The following is a 21,928-nucleotide window of genomic DNA, read 5'->3' on the forward strand; positions in this document are numbered from 1 at the left end:
ATGATAGCATTTCTGGATTCGTTCTACAACAAAATATCTTTTAAAAATATTTCCCATCTTGAAGCAAGAACTTCAATTGTGATATCAAGGCAATCAACTTTATGAAACCATACATCCTGTTAAAGCAGCTTTGAAGACCTCCACATTCTCTGATAAAACATGCAAACAGTAGAGAGAGTATTCAGGGGATGCATACAGAATGGCAGGGTTGCCAGCAGGACTGTTTTGAAAAACACATTCTTGAACAAAGGGATAAGCATATTTCAAAGTCACTAAAAACATAAAACTCATATGATTTGTAAAGCCTAAGCTTCAGACTAACACGAGGATCCAGGTAAAACGAAGAGGAGAGGAGAACGCACCTTATGCTTTAGCTTACTCTTCACTTCCTTCAGGCCCAGCTTCGCATGATTTTTTGCCTAAAAAATGATAATAAATGTGTCCAGGTCAGGGCGGTTCTATAACCATATAAAGAGTAAGTATATAAATATCACATTTAACTGCAGTTGCTAAAACTCCTGTTATATAGAGAAAAAATTGTAATATTCACTGTATTTTCAGGAATACCATACCCGTTACTACCCTCTTAGACCTAAGTGAGTTGGTGAAAACATGGTTAGTTTTCATTTGCAAACAAATATCATACAGAGGGTAACATGAGCAGTTTTGCCTCCTCAGCTCTAAAGAAAACAAGGAGAATTCACCAGATTAGTCACAGCCACTCTTAGTTTGGAACTGTGCCAAACACAGAGAAGTGACAGCACGACCCAGCAGCAAGTTGTTTGAGAAAAGAAACTCAAGCAACTTTCCAAAGCATTATGAAAGTGCTTCTACAAGTAGAAACATATTTTATTAGCAGGACAGTCTTAACGTTATGGTTGTTTCATATACAGTCTTGCTGGTAAACATCAAAAGTCATTTAACAATTTAAAGGCTATTCTCATGTTTCACCTGGAAGCCAGCTCCAGCCTTTCAGGGTGGTCGTGCTATGAACTGCGTGGGGCATAACTCATCTAAAGATAACTAGGAGCAGGCATTTGATGCAGCAGTTGAGATGCAAGTCGAGACACCCATATCCACAGCGGAGTGCCCGGGTGCCTTGGTCTGATCTTGGCTCCTCCTCAATCCCAGATTCTAGCCAATGCGCACTCTGGAACCCAGCAGGGGACAGATCTCCGCCACATACTGGGAGACTACACTGAGTTCCTGGCTGCTGGTCCAGTCTGGTCCACTCCCACTGTAGAGGACACTGGAGGGACTGAACCAGAGGATGGAAGAGCTCTCTGTCTCTGTCTCTTTGCCTTTCAAATAAATAATAAATAAATAAATGTTTCTTTAAATCTAGCTTTTGCTCCACTTAAATTCCCAAACACAGTAGCCAAAGTAAAATGAGGAGAGGAAAGGAAACCACATGTGTTTTGTGTTTTCTAATTATATGACTGTATACTGGGTGTTTAGAGTATATTATCTCATTTAGTTACAACAACTCTATGAGATTAGTATTACAATTTTTTTAAAAAGATTTATTTACTTGAAAGTCAGACACAGAGAGAGAAGGAGAGGCAGAGAGAGTGAGAGAGGTCTTCCATCCACTGGTTCACTCCCCAATTGGCTGCAATGGCCGGAGCTGCGCCAGTCCGAAGCCAGGAGCCAGGAGCTTCCTCTGGGTCTCCCACGCTGATGCAGGGACCCAAAGACTTGGGCCATCTTCTACTGCTTTCCCAGAGAGCTGGATGGGAAGCGGAGCAGCCGGGACTCAAACTGGTGCCCATATGGGATGCCGGCACTGCAAGTGGCAGCTTTAACCACTACGCCACAGAGCTGGGCCCAGTATTACAATTGTTATCACATCCTACAAGTAAGGAAGGTGACTCAAGAAAAATAAGTCTGTAAAGTCCAGATTCAAGTCCAGGTTTATTTAATTATAAAGTTCAACTTCCTTTATCAAAGAAGAGGAGCAATTAAGTTTCCAAAAAGACATATACTGAATTTAAGCTTTACCAAAAAGAAGACCTCCGGATCCTCAGTATTGACACAGAACCTGGGTACGTGCAGACTCAAGACTCTGAATGGAAAGCCCTTGTCCCTAGGTAACCATCCTGCTTTCCCTGAGGTCCTCTAGGAGGGGAAATACATGTCTTTCCCAAGCTCCTGAAGGGGGAGGCTCTTATCTCTTCTCTACAAGTTTCTCTGGTATCCAGGACACTATCTGGCATATATCAAATGCATCAGAAATATCCTGAACTGAACTACATAACTATTAATTGTTCATGAATCAAAACCAAATCATATTATACATGGCAAAAGAAAATCAGATAAGTTAATTATATAACTCATGGTTCTTAAAAATTGGTAAAATATTTTCAAATCAATTATTTTATTTGTAAAGAACTGACTTGAAGAGTTCTATATTGATCTCTGTATTTTCATTAGGTACAAATGGTAGATTACCAGACAAAATGCTGCAGCTACCATCTCCTAGAATTTTTATCTATCCTTGCTTTGCTCACATTTGACCATTTTTCTAGTTTACCTAGATATCTTCTAATCCATCTGATGACACTAATCTTTCAGATGCTCCTTAATGTATATAGTTGAATCTACTGTTAGGTTTTGTAATTCATGCACTGATTCACTTAAATATGTATTGTGCTAAATGGAGTACAGGTTTTTACCCAGCCTTTTCAACTTACAAGCTGAACTCAGTAACAAGTACTCTACAAAAATGCACCAAGAAAATGACTTTGACTAATACTTTAAGATACAAAGTCCTAGCAAAAAAACATGACATAAAAACCTTTTAGCAAAATCCAATATGCATTTCCCTTGGTTGTAATTATTAGACGCACAAGACAGTGTGTGTGTCAGCTCTGCTTTGCTTTACATCATCTGCAAGTACAGAAAAGCACAAGTACAGAAAGCACAAAAAATTCTAAGCACAGAGATAAGTATAGAAATGTTATAAACACAGAACAAGCTCATAATTTACTTCTACAAGCACATATTCAGTACTTATGCACAGAGCAGAGATAGGGACACAAATACAGGACCAGGGCAGTATCTCCTTTCCAGTACCCATTGTGACCCCAGCTCTAACTGCAATGATGAGTACTAGGCCTTGTCCACGATAGGCACACAAATAATTTTGAATGACTGAAAAAGTGGCAAACACATGGCTCCTACTTTTTAAAAGTTCACCATTTTTAGAAAATCAAGGTAAATCAATTCTATTAAACTCACACAACAGAATTTTAGAGTTCTGTTCATAGCAGTTTGTGGCCAAAGGAGAAATTTTAGCATAGAGAGTTTAGGAAACGAGCAGGTACAACTATGGATATCACAAAATGACTTATTTACCTTCCTCATACCTCAACTGCTGTATGACATGATCACAAGGCAAGTGACAAAAGTGAACAGGGCTGGGCATTTATCATAGTGGTTAGGACACAGGTTGAGGCTCTTGCATCTTTTGTCAGAGTACCTGGTTCACTGTGTGGCTTCACTCCTGATTCTAGCTTCCTGCTGATGCTGACCCTGGGGGCAGCCATGATGACTCAATAGCTGGACCCCTGACAGCCACATGGGAAACCTAAATTGAGTTCCTAGCTCCTGGCTTTGGCCCTGAATCAGGCCATTGCTGGCATTTGGGGAGTGAACCAGTAAGTGAGAACTTTATGTCTGTCTGTCTCTGTGCCTCTCCAATAAATAATTAAAAAAAATTTTTAAAGGTAATTAAGTATATTCTAAAGACCTTGAGTTGCCTGAAATCCATTTAATGAATACTTCTAAAAGCAGAATTTTTAAAAAGTATATTAATTTCCTTTTATTTAAAATGGACAAAGACATAGAGAGATCTTCCATGTGCTAGTTCATTCCCCAAATGCCTGCAATAGCCACAGGTAGAACAGGCCAAAGCCAGGAGCTGGGAACTCAATCTGAATCTCCCACGTGTTTGAGTGAGCTGTCACCTGGTGCCTCCCGCCGTGTGCATCTGCAGTACACAGGGATCGTAAGTGGAGCTGCTACCTGAATCCGGGCACTCTGATAGGGTATAGAGGGTTCCAAGTGCTGTCTGAATTGCTATGGCAAGTTCCTGTTTCAGAATTTTAGATTTGGAGTGATTTTATTGCCTTTCAGAGAAGGTTTTAGAATAAAAGCACCTATAGATTAGGATAAATTTTTAAATAACGAATAAGGTTTTGAATATGCGTGATTTATTGTGATTTCTGAAAAACATGAATGAGATAAAGGAGAGAAAGCACACGTTTGGCAAAACAATGTAATTTCTCTGAGACTGAGGAACTTCGAGTGCTCACTCCAGGAATAAAATGAGGGACTGTTATCTATGAATCTTCTTAAGAATATTAAATGAATATGGGAACATGGCTCAACATTAGTTTGGTTTTTCACATGGCAGATGTGTGCTATTTCACTGTGAAAAAAATCTCTTCAAAATCTTATCCTAAATCAACCTACCAGATGGTGATCTACTCAGAGAGGTTCCGAAGCAAAGTTGGAAAAAACCAAACAGACAGCAGAGGCAGGTATTTCGAAGGCAAAATGATTAACTCTTCCTAGTTTGCTTTTTTGATGAAATTTCAGAAAGTTTGGAATTTGGTAAATTGTGAGTCAACTCTGTAGCCTAGCTTCCCTACCTGAAATGTAACCTTTGAAATATTTTTTTTAAACAGAACGTGTAGCAGTATGGATGAGGGAACTTCAAAAACTTGTGGAAAATGGAACTAAAAGTATGAGTTTATTTTGGTGTAAAACATTTTACACGCAAAAACTTTTTTTTTAAAGTGGAAAATGTGAATTATGAAAAAATTATGTATGAACTTAAAAACTGTTTTGTCTCAAAATAACTTCATACCTCTAGTCATTTTTCCACAGACTTTTTGAAGAAGCCTTAAATATCACAATTACAAGTCAAGGAAAGCACGTAAGTTCTAAACTTTCATTAAAATATATTTTATTTTTAACTCCCTCACAACAATTCATTTATTGAGAAAGAATTTAAAAATAAATTGTTACAAGATCCAAACTACTGCTCTGAATATTTTTAGAAATACAGACTAGGGGACAGTGTTATAGCGTGGCAGCATCCCATATGAGTGCCCACTCAAGTTCCAGGAGCTCTGCTTCCAGTCCAGCTCCCTGCTAACGCGCCTGGGAAGGCCGTGGAGGACGGTCCCCGTACCTGGGCCCCTGCTGCCCGCACGGGAGGTCAGGTGGTGTTCCAGGCTCCTGGCCTGGCAGGGCCCATCCTGGCTGTCACAGCTATTTGGAAGTGCACCAGCAAATGGACAAGATCTCTCTGTCTCTCTGTGTCGCTCCCTCTTTGATACTCTGCCTTTCATATAATAAACAAAAATAAATCTTTTAAAAATCTAGAGTATTTGTGACTTATGGAATTTAAGAAAAAAGTCAGTTAACACCACATATTAGCTTCTTGAGAGAAGCTCAGCTAGTGCAAGGCAGACTTGTACACAGGCGAAACAGGTGCTGAAACCGAGCTCCCTTAGTCCTGTGGGGCACAGAAACAGATATGTGAACGCTTTAGGCGGGGTCGGCAGAGCTTTTTTCAGGAGAACTAAGGCCTAAGCTCAGTCTGACAGGATGAACTGGTGTCTATCAGGTGCATAAAGGCCAAGAAATGGATGTTCCAAGCAATAGGAATGGCTTGAGCAAGCATCAGAGTGCAACAGACAGCATCACACATCCCTGGAAAGGGAAAAATAGACCAGGACACAGGAGAGGCAGGTCTTAGCTGTCACATTAAAGAGATTTTTTAATTTATTTATTGATACTGTTGTCATTATTAATATCTTATAAGTCCCTGAGAATCACAGAATAATTTTAATTGAAGAGAATCAATGCGTCTTTAGTGGAAGACATTTTGCTTGTATCTTTCTATTCCTACTTGAGCCTCAGGTACATAAGAATTTAAAATATGCTGTTAAATGAAAGAATCAGGACCCAGCATTGTGGCATAGCAGGTAAAGTCATTGTAATATCAGCATCCCATATGGGCACTGGTTTGAGACCCGGTTGCTCCACTTCCAATCCAGCTTCCTGCTAATGCACCTAGGAAAGCAGCAGAAAATGGCTCAAGTGCTTGGGCTCCTGTACCCACGTGGGAGACCCAGAGAAGGCTCCAGGCTCCTGGCTTCAGCCTGGCCCAAACACAGCCATTGCGGCCACTGAATGAATAAACCAGAAGATGGAAGATCTCTCTCTCTCTCTCTCTCTGTCTCTCCCTCTCTCTCTCTCTCTATGACTCTGCCTTTCAAACAAATAAATAAATCTTTTTAAAAAGAAAGAGAGAGAGGGAGAGGGAGAGGGAGAAAGGGAGAGGGAGAGGGAGAGGGAGAGGGAGAGGGAGAGAGAGAGAGAGAGAAAGAGCAAGCAGATAAGTTTATTTAAAACAATGAAGGAATAGAATTTTACAAAATATAATTGCATCATATATTGTTTCAATTGGCTGTACAATGTGGTTGATATACTAAGAAAAAAAATGAAGTATTTTTAGAGTGCACAAAGGAAGCATCTTCTCTGTGCAATAATTGTAATAAAGGACTTTGGTCAATATTAACTCTCAATTTAAAAAAAATCCATTTTTTATAGGGAAACAGAAAATATTCTGAACTCATAGGTCTATCATCTGGGAAGATATTCTATCATTTTATCAATAGAACTTTTAAATATCAAAAGAACACTTACAAATTTATATGCTGTCCGTACAGCAGGTGTTGCTTTGGTCATTGCTGTGTTGAACAGTGCACCTCCTTTCTGCAAAAGAAAAACAGAAATATTTTTTCTAAAACTTTTAGCCCAAGTACCCTGAAAACAAAAACCTGGGCTGCCACTGTAGAACAGCAGGTTAAGCTGCTGCCTGAGATGCCAGCACCCACATGGGCAATGGTTGGAGTCCTGGCTGCTCTATTTCCATTCACTAATTCACTAGGAAAGCTGCAGCAAAAGACCCAAGTACTTGCGCCATTGCCACCCATGCTGGAGACCAGCATGAAGCTCCTGGCTCCTGGATTTGGCCTGATTCAGCCCTGGTCATTGTGGCCATCTGGAGAATAAACCAGCAGATGGGCGATTCGCTCTCTCTCTGTCTCTCTGTCTCTCTGTCTCTCTCTCTCCTTCCCTCCCTCTACCCCACCATGTGTGTGTCTGACACAGAAGATCTCTCTCTATAATACTGAATTTCAGGCCGGTGCTGCGGCTCACTAGGCTAATCCTCCGCCTTGCAGTGCCAGCACACCGGGTTCTAGTCCTGGTTGGGGCGCCGGATTCTGTCCCGGTTGCCCCTCTTCCAGGCCAGCTCTCTGCTGTGGCCCGGGAGTGCAGTGGAGGATGGCCCAAGTGCTTGGGCCCTGCACCCCATGGGAGACCAGGATAAGTACCTGGCTCCTGCCATTGCATTAGCATGGTGTGCTGGCCGCGGCGGCCATTGGAGGGTGAACCAACGGCAAAGGAAGACCTTTCTCTCTGTCTCTCACTCTCACTGTCCACTCTGCCTGTCAAAGAAAAAAATACTGAATTTCAAATAAATAAATAAATAAATCTTTTTTAAAAAAGTAATATTACAGAAACTATAAAATCCCCATCAAATCCTACTACTGTACCTAATTCCTTATTCTAGGATATAAGGTGACAGGGAAATCTTGCTTTTCAAAACAAGCCATTTATGTCGGGACAAATGCTTTCCATTTTAAACTTAATTTTATGAATATCAACAAACTAAGCATAATATAAAAATATTTAAGGTATGAGAAGATACACAAGCATTTTCAATGTTACAAAAGTAACGTAAGTATAAATAGCATGCTGTCGCTGAACGTTTCTATGCTCCATCTTGGAAGGACAGTAATTACCTTTACTGTGTGCACCCATTGTTGGTATGACCTCGGGTTCCCTGAAACAGACAAAATTTAGATGCAAGGAAAATGGATAAAAATAAATTCATAAGCCAAAATTCATCAACAACTGGTATTTCCTGGCAATTTTTAATTTTATTTTATTTAGTAGGCAAATTATCAATGCTATTAATGAAGCACTGGTATTATAAGAACTAATAAATGGCTCTAATTCTTAGGAACATTTTTTAAATAGACGTTTTTTCTTCATTCATACATGAAGCTAATATATTATCTTCTTTCATTTTAACATTAGCTTCAGAAGGTGAAACATAACTTCTCTTTTGAAATACTACATTATTATGCTTTTAGCACTGATTTTTTAATATCTTATGCTTATGTTGTTTTATAAAAGTTTGCCTCTTTTACACAGTTAGGTTCTCTTTAAAACAGTATTTCAGGCTGGCGCCACGGCTCACTAGGCTAATCCTCCACCTAACGGCTCTGGCACACCGGGTTCTAGTCCCGGTCGGGGCAACGGATTCTGTCCCGGTTGCCCCTCTTCCAGGCCAGCTCTCTGCTGTGGCCAGGGAGTGCAGTGGAGGATGGCCCAAGTGCTTGGGCCCCGCACCCCATGGGAGACCAGGAGAAGCACCTGGCTCCTGCCTTCGGATAGGCGCGGTGCGCTGGCCGCAGCGCGCCGGCTGCAGCGGCCATTGGAGAGTGAACCAACGGCAAAAGGAAGACCTTTCTCTCTCTCTCTCTCTCTCTCTCTCACTGTCCACTCTGCCTGTAAAAAAAACAAAAAAACAAAAAAACAAACAGTATTTCAAGTACATAAGAAAATATTTAAAACTAGAAGGAAATTTAGAAATACAAGGAACCTCAGGATAAAAAAATTATTATTAAATTATTACTAACACATATTAATAGCTAACAGTTAAATTGTAAGATATTCTCTACTTGTCAACTTAGATATTTGAAAGATATTATCCCAGGAAATGTGAAGCAAGTCCAGAGTTGAGTCTCTGGAGTACCATCATTATTAAAAAGCTCAAATGCTGCCAAAACTGCAATAATAAAATCTGATAATCAACATATTTGATTCCAAATAAAAATAGTCTAGTCAAATCAACATGTTTGATTCCAAATAAAAATAGTCTAGTCAATAAGATATCAGAAGGCAAAAAAGAAACACAAACAAAAATAATGTAATCTTTCTTGTCAGCTGATTTGTTAGATGTCAATGATCTCCCTTGCTCAGATATTTAAGTATTCCCTAAATCATAAGAGTGAAGTCACAATAAAAAACAGTCTTTGGTGGCTACTCTGGCACTATCCAGTACCAAGGACTCCTAGAACAGATAGTGCTTTCCTCTTGTTTGTGTGTGTGGGGTTTAAAAAAAAAAGCATCACCTTGCTGATACAAAAGGGAGGCAGAAGGAGCCTTGTCCAAGTTTCCTGCCTTTGCATCAGGAGTCAACACCAAGCAAAAAGTGTCCTATCTCTAGATTCACTTCAATAATCAAAACCTTTCGCTAATTTAAAAAAGAAATAACACATATTCTGGAAAACATCTCTTACTACCCTGCACTGCATTGGCACCTTTTCCAGAGGAAGAAATACAAAGGAAAACAATACTTTTACTTATCTTACGAAATGTCTTATATGACTTAAATGTATTATAAATGTCTACTAATACTGGTCTTTAGTTATCTTATGAAATGTCTCTCTTATGAAAATGTATCTCCCTAAAATAACCTAAGGAAAAATAAGCTGCATTGTTTATGTGTTTCAGGTAGTATTTGGCATGATCAAATTTTTGAAATTATATCTCTCTTGAAAAATGATGAAAAATTCCAAATTGTCTTATCAATTTATGTGAAAATACTTCCCCTTTTAATATTCAGATAATTTGACCTGAATTTAAGAAAAGTTGTATTGCAAATGAAAATAAATACAAATATATTCTTAATTATCTAATTCTTTAGTTGCTTTTTCAAAAACAATCAAATGTGTTTCTCTAATATACTCTTTGCACTACTCATGTCCTCTCTTATTGCCTTGTAACCTTTATGGTTTCTTCCTGTTACACATTTCTGGTATTTTTTTCCCCCATTTTCCTCTTAAGTTAAGGTTGAAAGTTCTGCAAAGATCTCATGAAAGAAATAAGATGTATTTCCCTAACAGTCTTGACTGCAAGGACTCAGTTCATGAGACAGAAAACAGTTTTTTTAAAGTCTGCTTGCATTCAGAGTCTTTAACCATGGTTTTTAAATTCAGACATGAACATAGATGTTCTATATCTTGTTGTTCTTCATTATGCATTTTAATTAGAACCACAATAATTATGAAGTTCCACACACTCATATTCATTTTATAATAAGCATAATTGTTACCAGCAGAAATGGTGTACAAACTACCACTGCAATGGTGAGAAAACAGATAAAACTCTGAAATTCCCTAACTATTTTCGATTAAAGGAACATAATATTTTTTTTTTTGACAGGCAGAGTGGACAGTGAGAGAGAGAGATGGAGAGAAAGGTCTTCCTTTGCCATTGGTTCACCCTCCAATGGCCACTGCGGCTGGTGCGCTGCGGCCGGCGCACCGCACTGATCCAAAGGCAGGAGCCAGGTGCTTCTCCTGGTCTCCCATGGGGTGCAAGGCCCAAGCACTTGGGCCATCCTCCACTGCACTCCCGGGCCACAGCAGACAGCTGGCCTGGAAGAGGGGCAACCGGGACAGAATCCGTTGCCCCTACCGGGACTAGAACCCAGTGTGCCGGTGCCGCAAGGCGGAGGATTAGCCTAGTGAGCCACGGCGCCGGGCCATAATTGTTTCTCTTCTACCTTTTTGGGGGCTCTATGTGTGAAAAATACATGAGACAGAGACAGGAACTTTGCTTTTAGTTAATCAGAGTAGGGAATGCTTGGGGACTCTTCTTGTTGACTGGATGCTTTTCATTGAGAAGATCTCTTACTTTAAGAGAGCAATGCATTGTAGTTATTAAAGCAAGAGTCTTGAAGTCTGGTAGACATATGTTGAGTTCAGAACCTGGCCATTACATCTGTGTGACCCTGAGAGAATTAAGCTGAGTGCCCCAACACAAATGGGGTAATCCAACTGCCTCATTGGGTGCTGGATGGATTAAATGAGACAGAATCTGTAGAGTCTTGGGAGAGTTTTCTGTCACAGAAGAGCTTTTCTAATACTATGAGAAAATTATGACCAAGAACAGTTCACTTTTTCGAAGAAGAGGTCTAAATCTTGACATATATTTTATTTCACAATTTTCGGCTAGGTGACAAGTTTTGGAGTTGATCTTTAGGAACTATTATTGGAAATATGACAGTCTTATACGAACACACACACACACACACACACACACACACACCCCTAAAGATAGCTATCTTCTAATTAGCAGTTAAAAGAAAATCTCTAGGGGCCAGTGTTGTTGCACAGCCGGTTAAGTTGTCAGCATCCCATGTGGGTGCTGGTTTGAGACTCAGCTGCACCAATTCCAATCCAGCTCCCTGCTAATGTGTCTGGGAAAGCAGCAGAAGATGGCCCAAGTGCTTGGGCCCCTGCACCCACGTGAGAGACCTGATTCTTGCTTCAGCCTGGCCTAGCCCTGGCAATTGCAGCCATTTGGGGACTGAACCAGCAAATGGAAGATCCTTCTGTTGCTTCTTCTCTCTCTGTAACTCTGCTTTTCCTATAAGTGAATAAAAACATCTTTTTTAAAAAACAGAACATTACTGATCTTTAATTAGACTATTCATGTTTTTATTTAAAATCCTAGTTTTACTCTATCTTCTTCTAAGAATAATCTCTGTGTATCCATAAAATAATCTAAAATACAACTAAAATAATAGTATTTGACAGGTATAATTTTAAGGTACTTTCTTGCTGTACGGATATTAATACTTGTTAAACTAGAAAAGCTACCTACCTCTATTCTATAACAAAAGTATCTGGTCCAATGGTTAAGACCACAGGATTTAACTGTATAAAAGGATCATAGTTCTACCCCATTACTGTCACAGATGTCATCTTCAATTCTACAAAAGCTACTAGCCCCACAGGTCATAAAGATAATGAGACAGCAGTTATGTAAATACTCAATAGATGCCTCAAGCAATTTGTCCATGAGCTGCCACTATTTTGCTTGTCTGAGTTTGTAAAAAAAGCATTACTTTAACACAAAAGCACCATTGAAGGTAAATTTTTTTCCAGAAGCTGAGAAAAGCAAGAAGCTGAATGATCTTGCTGAGTCAAGTAAACTAACTTTTTTTTCCCCAAGTCAATGCTTTCAATTAAATTTTGTAGTTATCCAAATAAAATTCTACAACTCCTAAGTTCATTTACACCTCTTTTAATGAACCAAATATCTCAATCAACCATCTCAATACCTTCTGTATGCTTTAGAAAAAAAATTCTTTTAATTTGAAAGGCAGAGGCACACACACACACACACACACAGAAAGAGAGAGAGAATCTCTCATTCACTAGATCACTCCTCAAATGTCAGAGAGCGAGAGAGAGAGAGAGAGAGAGAGAGAGAGAATCTCTCATTCACTAGATCACTCCTCAAATGTCCAAAACAGCTGGGGCTGGGCTAGGCCAAATCCAGGAGCCAAGAACTCCACTCGGATCTCTCATGTAGGCAGCAGCAACCCAAAAACTTGAGCAGTCAACTTGCTACCTCCCTGGGCGCATATCAGCAGGAAGCTGGAATCTGGAGCAGAGGCAGGATCTGAATCCAGGCACTCCCAAATGGGATGTGGGCATCTCAACTACTCTCTGGTTTTTATACTTTTAAGATATGAAAAGGAATCTCATTGAAGAATCAAACTAAATTTTGTGAAATCTGTAGGTAAGTACTTCTTAGTTTCTGTCTTTTTGTGCTTTATTACTCAATTCTAACAACTATTTATTCACATATGCACTAATTTTTCTCTTCACAACAAACCTACAAAGAGGTAAAGATCATACTATTCTATCAGGTCAACAATGAACATATCAAGTTATAGAGGACAGAAATCTTTGTTTATTTAGTTTACCCAGTATCTAGAACAGTGCCTAGGACATGGTAAACTCTCAGTAAATAGAGGTTGAATGGGTGAAAAAGATATTTCAAAGACTCAAGCAAAATTCTCTGCAAGTCAAACAATGCATTAGGAAAACAGTAAACAGAATATCAACTTATAAATCAGTAATTTCCTAGGTCATTATAACACTGAACATTTATATTTGAAGGACTAGGTTTATTTATGGAATGGTAAACTTAAAATTTTCCTGATGCTGCAGTGTTCTACACTGTAAAAAAGGCCAGGACTTCTGTGTAACACACTTATTTTAAATGTAGAATGAGCTATGGTGCTCAAACTTTTTTTTTTTTTTTTTTTGGATTATTGTATTCTCCTACTTCAGTCGTAATTTCAAGTAATGGCTACAACTAGTCACTTTCTGGAAGATTAGTACTGTTTAGAAGGAAAGATGTGAATTCATTGGATCTCTGTGTTTTTTATCTCCAGCAACATTGATAGATTGTCCAAGCCAATAGCTACTGATTCATGAGCTCATGTTAAAGCCTCTGTAACAGATATATCAAGCAAAATAAATTAATATCACAATTCTTAAGGTGAGAAAATATACTGAAGATATTACACATTCAGGAGAAAACAGTTGTTTGTGAAAGAGATTATATCAGACACAAGTGCAAAAATCAAGCATGACTGTTACTCAGAAATTCAATAACCACACTTTACCTCCACAAAAGCCTCCTGAAGTAATCTCTTCTTCAAATACATCAGAAAACCCCCTTCCTGCATTTAGTTTTGCTAGTCGACCATCAATAAACTGAAATTAAAAAGTTTCATGTTAGTTTGTTATTTGTTCCTCCAAGCTTACATTTCTACTTATAAAAATATCACTAGTAGGGCCGTAGCTGCGGCTCACTAGGCTAATCCTCTGCCTGCGGCGCTGGCACACCGGGTTCTAGTCCCGGTCGGGGCGCCGGATTCTGTCCCGGTTGCCCCTCTTCCAGGCCAGCTCTCTGCTGTGGCCAGGGAGTGCAGTGGAGGATGGCCCAGGTGCTTGGGCCCTGCACCCCATGGGAGACCAGGAGAAGCACCTGGCTCCTGCCTTTGGATCAGCGTGGTGCGCCGGCCGCAGCGCGCTGGCCGCGGTGGCCATTGGAGGGTGAACCAACGGCAAAGGAAGACCTTTCTCTCTGTCTCTCTCTCTCACTGTCCACTCTGCCTGCCAAAAACAAACAAACAAACAAACAAAAATATCACTAGTAGACTATCTCATGCCCAGCACACATGTACTGATACATGGTGTAGAGACACAAACACAATAAGAAAATTCTCAAACAATGGAAAGCAAGTGTTCAGTGAAAAGCAGTTAACCAGTGAAACCACAACTGTACAGAACAGACCCTAGCTTTGTTCAGAGGAAACCACAGAGTACAGCAGTAAAGGGCACCAGCTCCCACAGGCTGCTCTGCCCACAATCTCTGGAGAGGCTGTGCATAAGAGGCCCCATTGCCTTGTGAGGCCATTGGGATGCGTCCTCTCTCACAAGACCCATTTCCCCAATAATTCAGTCACTGAACAATAGAATAAATATGACTCTCACAATAACTGATGAATCAGAATTACTATTATTAACTTAAATAAGTAAACACATAGTGATTTGACATGCATATGGCTATCATAAACAGTATTTTTCCATGTTCTTAATAAAGATATTGGAGTGGGAAACAAAAGCTATCATAAACACCTGGAGATCTTTTTCAAAAAGGAGCTGCCCTGGAGAGTATCTCCCTTCACCTGCTCTGCCCCATTCCTACTTGTTTAATATACACAGCCTGGTGGTATCTACACTGGCCACGACAAATATCCCTGAGTATTTTTATATGAACAACCCTAAGTGAAGATCAATGACATGTTCTATGTACATATGTATTACTAGAATGAGGTTACTCCTTAGATTCTCGATCTGTGGCATTTGTAACGTGATGAGTTGAGGTCACTCCATTCATTGTGAAGGTGAAGTATCTTTACAAATAAAGATATAGGAGCCAGCAGACGTGGCTGCCTGCAGTGCCTGCATCCCATGTGGGTGCCAGTTTGAGTCATGGCTGCTCCACTTCTGATCTAGCTCTCTGCTCTGGCCTGGGAAAGCAGTTGAGGATGGCCCAAGTCCTTGGGCCCCTGGAGACAAGTGGGAGACCAGGAAGAAGCTCCAGGATCCTGGCTTTGGATGGGCCCACGTCCGGCTGTTGAGGCCATTTGGGGAGTGAACCAGAAGATGGAGAACCTCTCTCCATCCCCCCATCTGTCTCTCTGCCTCTGCGTCTCTGTGACTCTGTCTTTCAAATAAATTAATTAATCTTAAAGAAAAGAATAAAGATGTGTAAGAGGCAGGGGCTAAAAGGAAAGATTTAGTTGCTTTTTGCAGGGTAGATTTGAAGATGTGAGGAATTAATACAAAATGTTCATTTTACCCTGGAATTAATGAACCTTGACCTCAATATTTTTACTCTTGAATATTAATATTTAAATGGATTAAAGTAGCTTGATTTTAAAAAACAAAAAAATCTCACACTTTGCCTTAGTTTTCTGTTTGAAAGGTTAATGGGCAAACTAATTAGGAGGAGCTGTATAGAGCAACACAATATTCCCCAGGTAATAATTTGAGATAATTAATAGCAGAAAGTTATTCCAGTTATAAAATTTTGAGGCAAAAATCTCTTACTAAAATTAAGAAAAAAATGGCAAATTGATCAATAGATTCCAATTCAAAATCAGGTTTAACCACCTTTTCATTACCATAGATGGTTTTTGACAATAATGTGAGGTAGGGTTATATAAACATAGCATCAAAAGACAGAAGTCTTGACTTTTTTAGACCATGGGTTGTCTTTCATAAAACCAAGAACTCTTTGAGAATAGATGCCAAAGATTATCCACTTTTATCCCCTCACTGTCACTAGCCTGCAAAAGGACTCCACAAGTATAAATGAATATGGGGTCTGGGACACAAAGGGCCTGCATCATGACTCTGCCAGCTGACTAGTTGAAGATACTCAGCAACTTATCTCTGAGACTCTGTTTCCCCTTCTAAAAATTGGGGATATAATAAAAACACTGAGGGTTTGAGAGCTAATTAAAATGATATAAAGTTCCTACATTGCGACACAGAATTAAAGCTAAATTATAAAGTTCACTTTCCCTATTACCACCACTTTTTCCATCTCTATCAATCTGTGAATTTCCTAGGGGAGAGATTACTGTCTTTTTCATGTATGCATCTGTATACATTTTGAATTGGATAAATGTTGTTGAAAGACTGAAATCTGTTGAAATAACTGAAATAATGCTAGATATCATAAACTTTTACCTGGTTTTAGGGTTGAGTAATTATAATGCACACAATTAACTAATTCTATCTTGAGATCAAAGCTAGTAATTTATAATGCTGGTGTTCTTGTTATACAATATAAGTGATTAATCTGAAAATAAGGATTTTGACATTCATACAAAATTTTCACTTGCACACATTTTCAACAGCATTATAAATCAAATTAAGTGTATAATTTGATGAACTATCATTTTTTAAAAATAAGGTGGCAGTAAAATGATAAATACAAAGTAATACATTACTGACAAATAGAAAAAGTTAAGGTATCCTTTTAAATATGCTTTAAAAGATTAAAACTAAAGACTTTTTAAAAGGTTTTCATCTTCGTGTTTACTGGAAATAATCCATCAATTTTATTAAATGAGTGGAGAAGTTCAAGTCTAAGAAGAGATAAATCCCAAACTATTTACTGAGTATGCATTTTTGAGCGTGAGTAACTACTTTTTGTTACTCAACCAGTGATTTGAGCCAATAGAAATTAATCACTTGGTACATGCCATGTGTTATCAGTGACTCTGCAAACAATCCTGTCAGTGACAATCAGAGACTGACTAATGTACAAACTGAACGAAAACGTTTGTTCTTAAAATGAAAGATTGGTTTTGTGTACACACACACACATCTATTATAAATACCTACACACAAATATGGATATCCACGAATAAGCATAAAAGCAGCATTAATGGAGAAGGTTGAGAACAGTTCCCCTAACTCCTTTGTCTATTTGTGATTCAGTAACAACTTCCCTCTCCCTGCGCCAACTCCCAAGTGTAGCTGGTTCAGGGCCATACCACTCTAGTAACTGGAGCTTTTCAGAGTAAACGAAAGTGATAAGAACATTTTTAGCTACTGCTACACAGGAAGAATTTTGAACTAAAAAAAAAAAGCTCTGTTGGAAAACCTATCATTCTAGACTATAATGTGCCCTATCATTCTGCTTGATTAATACTTACCTATATTATTTAGCAATGAATACCCTTAGGTAATTGGAAGACATTTGTTTTAGAAGAATTAGTTTGTCATTGTAAAAACGACAAGAGTAGCATTGTTGCTGTTGCTGTTGTTGTTGTTGTTTTTGACAGGCAGAGTTAGACAGCGAGCGAGACAGAGGGAAAGGTCTTCCTTTTCCGTTGGTTCACCCCACAAATGGCCGCTACAGCAGGTGCATTGCACTGATCTGAAGCCAGGAGCCAGGTGCTTCCTCCTGGTCTCTCGTGCGGGTACAGGGCCCAAGCACTTGGGCCATCCTCCACTGCCCTCCTGGGCCACAGCAGAGAGCTGGACTGGAAGAGGAGCAAATAGGACAGAATCTGGTGCCCCAACTGGGACTAGAACTCAGGGTGCCAGTGCTGCAGGTGGAGGATTAGCCAAATGAGCCATGGTGCCAGCCAGAGTAGCATTGTTAATAACAATTAAAGTGACACAGATATACAATTTGGTTGCAAATAGATTTTTAAAACTTGTGTTAAGATGACAAACGTTTACATAAATCTTAATATTTTTCTTTTTATTCAAAAAGAAAAATAAAAATTAGAAATAAATATACTAATGACACAAGAACATAAATAATTTGAAATCTCACAAAAATTCATGAATATAATTCCACAGTGAGGATTGTAAAATTTTATTATAAAGTTGATTTTTAAATGAGAATATATAATATTTTTTTTTGACAGGCAGAGTGGACAGTGAGAGAGAGAGACAGAGAGAAAGGTCTTCCTTTTGCCGTTGGTTCACCCTCCAATGGCCGCCACGCCGGCGCACTGCCCGGTATGCCGGCACCGCAAGGCGGAGGATTAGCCTAGTGAGCTGCGGCACCGGCTAAATCTTTTAAGAGAAGAAGAATTAAGAAGCAGAACATCTGGGACTCAAACTGGCACCCCAATATGGGATGCTGGCTTAAATTATTTAATGTCTGAAAGTTCATTTATTCTTGGAAGTGTATTGTTGTCCCGTCAGTGTTATTTTATTAGTTCTAATAATAAATTGCACCAAAGGGCTCTTCATAGTCTTCGATGTGTTTTTCTGTTCATCATGCTGTGGTAATATAATTTAATATATCAAGGCCTCACTGACATCTGATTATTTAATTTCTGAAATGGCATAAAAATGACATATTTTTCTATTTATTCATATACTTAATATTCCTGGTTTGGGCTCTTAACTGACCTACTGTATTCCCATGTGTTATAGCAGTTTGTGTTTATCTGTAACCACTAACTGAATTCAGCCCTGCAATTAGCTGGCATCTATAAATATCTGTTGATTTAATTTATTGTAACACATTAGTGGAAGTTTCACTAACCTGTCAGGGTTAACTGAAAACTTATAAGAAAATATTTAAATTAGACTACTTATTAATTTTTTTGCCCAAAGCATTATATGGAAAAGTGAATTTTAAAGATTCGTCTGAAATTAATGTATTTTAAGAGCAATTTTTAACTGAATTTTTTTCCTTCAATTTTCTCAAGACTTCTGGTTTTAAATACTATATTTTCCCTAGTTCTGGAGACTGCAGGATCATTAATTTAGCTATCTTTGTACCACAGAAGTGTTTCTAATATGAGATCTCTCTTTGAGATATGTGATTTTTCCTCCAGGCTGAAGAAGGGGTTTAGGGGTGCACATTTGTCTCCTGTGTTGCCCGAGTATCTCTGCTGCTGTGTCAGCTCAAGCTACAGCGTGCTGTCCTCCTCCCCAGTTTGACCCTCTTCCCCCAGGTTTTTTTTTTGTGAGCTGTTTTTTAAATCAAATATTTTTTTAAAGATCATAATTCTGAAATTCAATTACTGTCTTCCCGAGAGTTTTCATGGATTGATTGCAATTAAATGTTTATGTAACAAATGTCTAGACTATTAAAAGCATTAAAACACTGATAATAGCCTAACTCGCTTTAACTTTTTAAATTAAATATTGTAAATGTACTGATAGGTGAATGATTGAATAACTGTGAAAATCATATAACTTATCTAGTTGAGGAAATTTATAATGTTCTTTATAATTTTTGGAAAGACATTTGCTATCAAGTCTATTCTTTATATCACAATTTCAAGCATTCATTTGATATGTGATCATATTTTCAAAATCAATTTAAATGGTGAATGTTAATGTTCATATAGCAATATTGCTTCATATGAAGTGTACTTAAAGAAACATAATTTCTTTAAATTGACTCAATTTCCTATTAAGATGACTATTTGAAGACAAAAATACTTTGGGAAACCCTGGTGATAAAAATATCAGGGAAAAGGCCTGCGCTGTAGCACAGCAGGTTAAAACTGCAGCCTGCAGCACCAGCATCCCATATGGACACTGGTTCAAGTCTCAGCTGCTCCACTTCTCATCCAGCTCACTGCTATGGCCTGGGAAAGCAGTAGAAGATGGCCCAAGTCTTTGGGCACCTGCACCCATGTGGGAGACCCAGAAGAGGCCCTGGCTCCTAACTTCAGATCAGCTCAGCTCTGGCCATAGTGGTCATTTGGGGAGTGAACCAGCAAAATAGAAGATCTCTCTCTCTCTCTCTCTCTCTCTAGATCTACCTCTCTCTGTAACTCTTTCAAATAAATTAAAAAAAAAAAATATATATATATATAAATAAATATCAGGGAAAAGAGCAGAAGCAGTTTTACCTCTTGAAAACACTTTTGTAAACAGTTATACTACTGTAAGATCACATTTTTTGCAATTGTTGACTTGGAGGGAGTTAAGAGCATTGGCCTTAAGAATTATATATAATTGATCTTAAGAATTATATATTCTCGGCTGGTGCCGCGGCTCACTAGGCTAATCCTCCGCCTTGCGGCGCCGGCACAGCGGGTTCTAGTCCAGGTCGGGGTGCCGCATTCTGTCCCGGTTGCCCCTCTTCCAGGCCAGCTCTCTGCTGTGGCCCGGGAGTGCAGTGGAGGATGGCCCAAGTGCTTGGGCCCTGCACCCCATGGGAGACCAGGAGAAGCACCTGGCTCCTGCCATCGGATCAGCGCAGTGCACTTGAGTGTGAACCAATGGCAAAGGAAGACCTTTCTCTCTCTCACTGTCCACTCTGCCTGTCAAAAAAAAAAAAAATTATTTATTTACCTGAAAGGCAGAGTTACAGAGAAGGAGAGGGAAGAGACAGGGATCTTCTATCTGCTGGATCACTCCCTAAATTGCTACAACTACCTGGGTGGGCTAGGCCAGGCTGAAGCCAGGAGCCTGGAATTCCATCCAAGTCTCCCATATCAGTGGCAGGATCCCAAGTACTTCTGCTGCTTTCCCAGATGTGTTAACAGAGAGCTGGATCAGAAGTGGAGCAGTGGGGCTCCTATATGATGCTGGTATCGCAGGCTATGGCTTAAGCCACTGTACCACTAACACTGCCCTCTTACCACCCCACCTCCCCACTCCAACTTGCTCCACTTCTGATTCAGATCTATCCCAGACCTGGTTGTTGTGGCCATTTGGGGAGTGAGCTAGTGGATGGAATATCAAGCTCTGGATTGATATCTTTCTCTCTCTCTGTCACTCTGCCTTACAAATAACTATATATTTTTTTTTTTTTTTAGACAGGCAGAGTGGACAGTGGGAGAGAGAGACAAAGGTCTTCCTTTTCCGTTAGTTCACCCCCCAATAGTAATTTGCCAAAGAATTTAATCTGTTCAAATTAAATGATCAGACCCAAAATTAAACTAACTGAAACATTCCATAAATACTTAATTGAAGGTTTGATATATTACAGATATTGTACTACCTGCCTTAAATACAGAAATAAATGAAATAGGCAAACATCTATGGCCGGAAGAGGAAGGGATGCATGAAATAAGAAACAAAATAAATTATGCAGCACATTAGAAGCTAATGAGTGACAGAAAATAGAACAGATTTACATCAGGGAGGTTGGAGAGTGTGAGGCAAGGAATTTTCTGTTTTAAATGCATGTTCAGGGTAGGTCTCACGAAGATGCCATTTGAGCAAAGATTTTAAAGCAATGAGGAAGCTTCATGAGAGAAAAAGATTCTGGGCACAAGGGCAACCAGAGAAAATAACTGTGCTTAGCTAGGAACAGTCAGTTCCAAGTGTCTGGAGAAAATTTAATCACCATGATGACTATTCTCACTCTAAATTAATAATCTCCAACCTCAAACAGGAAGTGAACAATGCCAACAATTCTATTTTTGTCCATTCACCCTCTCCACTTATTTCATGGTTTCGTATCTTCTCTCCCCTTAAATGTCCAACCTTTACTCTCACTGTTTCTCAGTTGATGATCTTGCTTCCTAATTTCACTAAAATCAAAAACCCTGAAGCAAACAAAAGAATTCTCTTAAGCTCTAAGTGCCACATTTACCTCTTTTCTCCATCTGTGATCTCATTCTCTGCCCGAACCCTGCTAAACATGAGCTGTCTGTGCTCTGCAGAAAGACCAACTTCTCCTCCCTTCTCCTGGCTAAAGGCTTCTCTCTCAGCAAGGTCTTCCCAACAGTCTTCCCACTGGACATCACTGACTTTTCCAGCCAAGGCCATTTCTGTTTCTCTTTATGATCACACTCGAAAAAACTATCAGTGCTTTTGTCTACATGACTTTTCCTCTCATGTTTTGATCACATTTTGTCCCTCATCACTTCACAAAATAGCATTTTCTTTTTTGA

At 39.2% G+C, this 21,928-nt stretch overlaps 1 protein-coding gene across 12 annotated transcripts in view; it reads right to left on the reverse strand.

The window, feature by feature from the left end:
* The window catches only part of DENND1B (DENN domain containing 1B), a 342,830-nt gene that overhangs the window by 76,865 nt on the left and 244,037 nt on the right, over positions 1 to 21,928 (reverse strand). For all 12 annotated transcript variants that reach the window (XM_070055063.1, XM_070055064.1, XM_070055062.1 and 9 more), the window contains 4 exons: positions 13,643 to 13,733; positions 7,887 to 7,927; positions 6,724 to 6,792; positions 363 to 419 (listed from right to left, as the gene is read on the reverse strand). In XM_070055063.1, the coding sequence (XP_069911164.1) occupies positions 363 to 419; positions 6,724 to 6,792; positions 7,887 to 7,927; positions 13,643 to 13,733 (258 nt within the window). The remainder of the gene's footprint in view (positions 1 to 362; positions 420 to 6,723; positions 6,793 to 7,886; positions 7,928 to 13,642; positions 13,734 to 21,928) is intronic.

This window comes from Oryctolagus cuniculus, chromosome 13 (assembly GCF_964237555.1).
Source record: "Oryctolagus cuniculus chromosome 13, mOryCun1.1, whole genome shotgun sequence".
NCBI lineage: Eukaryota > Metazoa > Chordata > Mammalia > Lagomorpha > Leporidae > Oryctolagus > Oryctolagus cuniculus.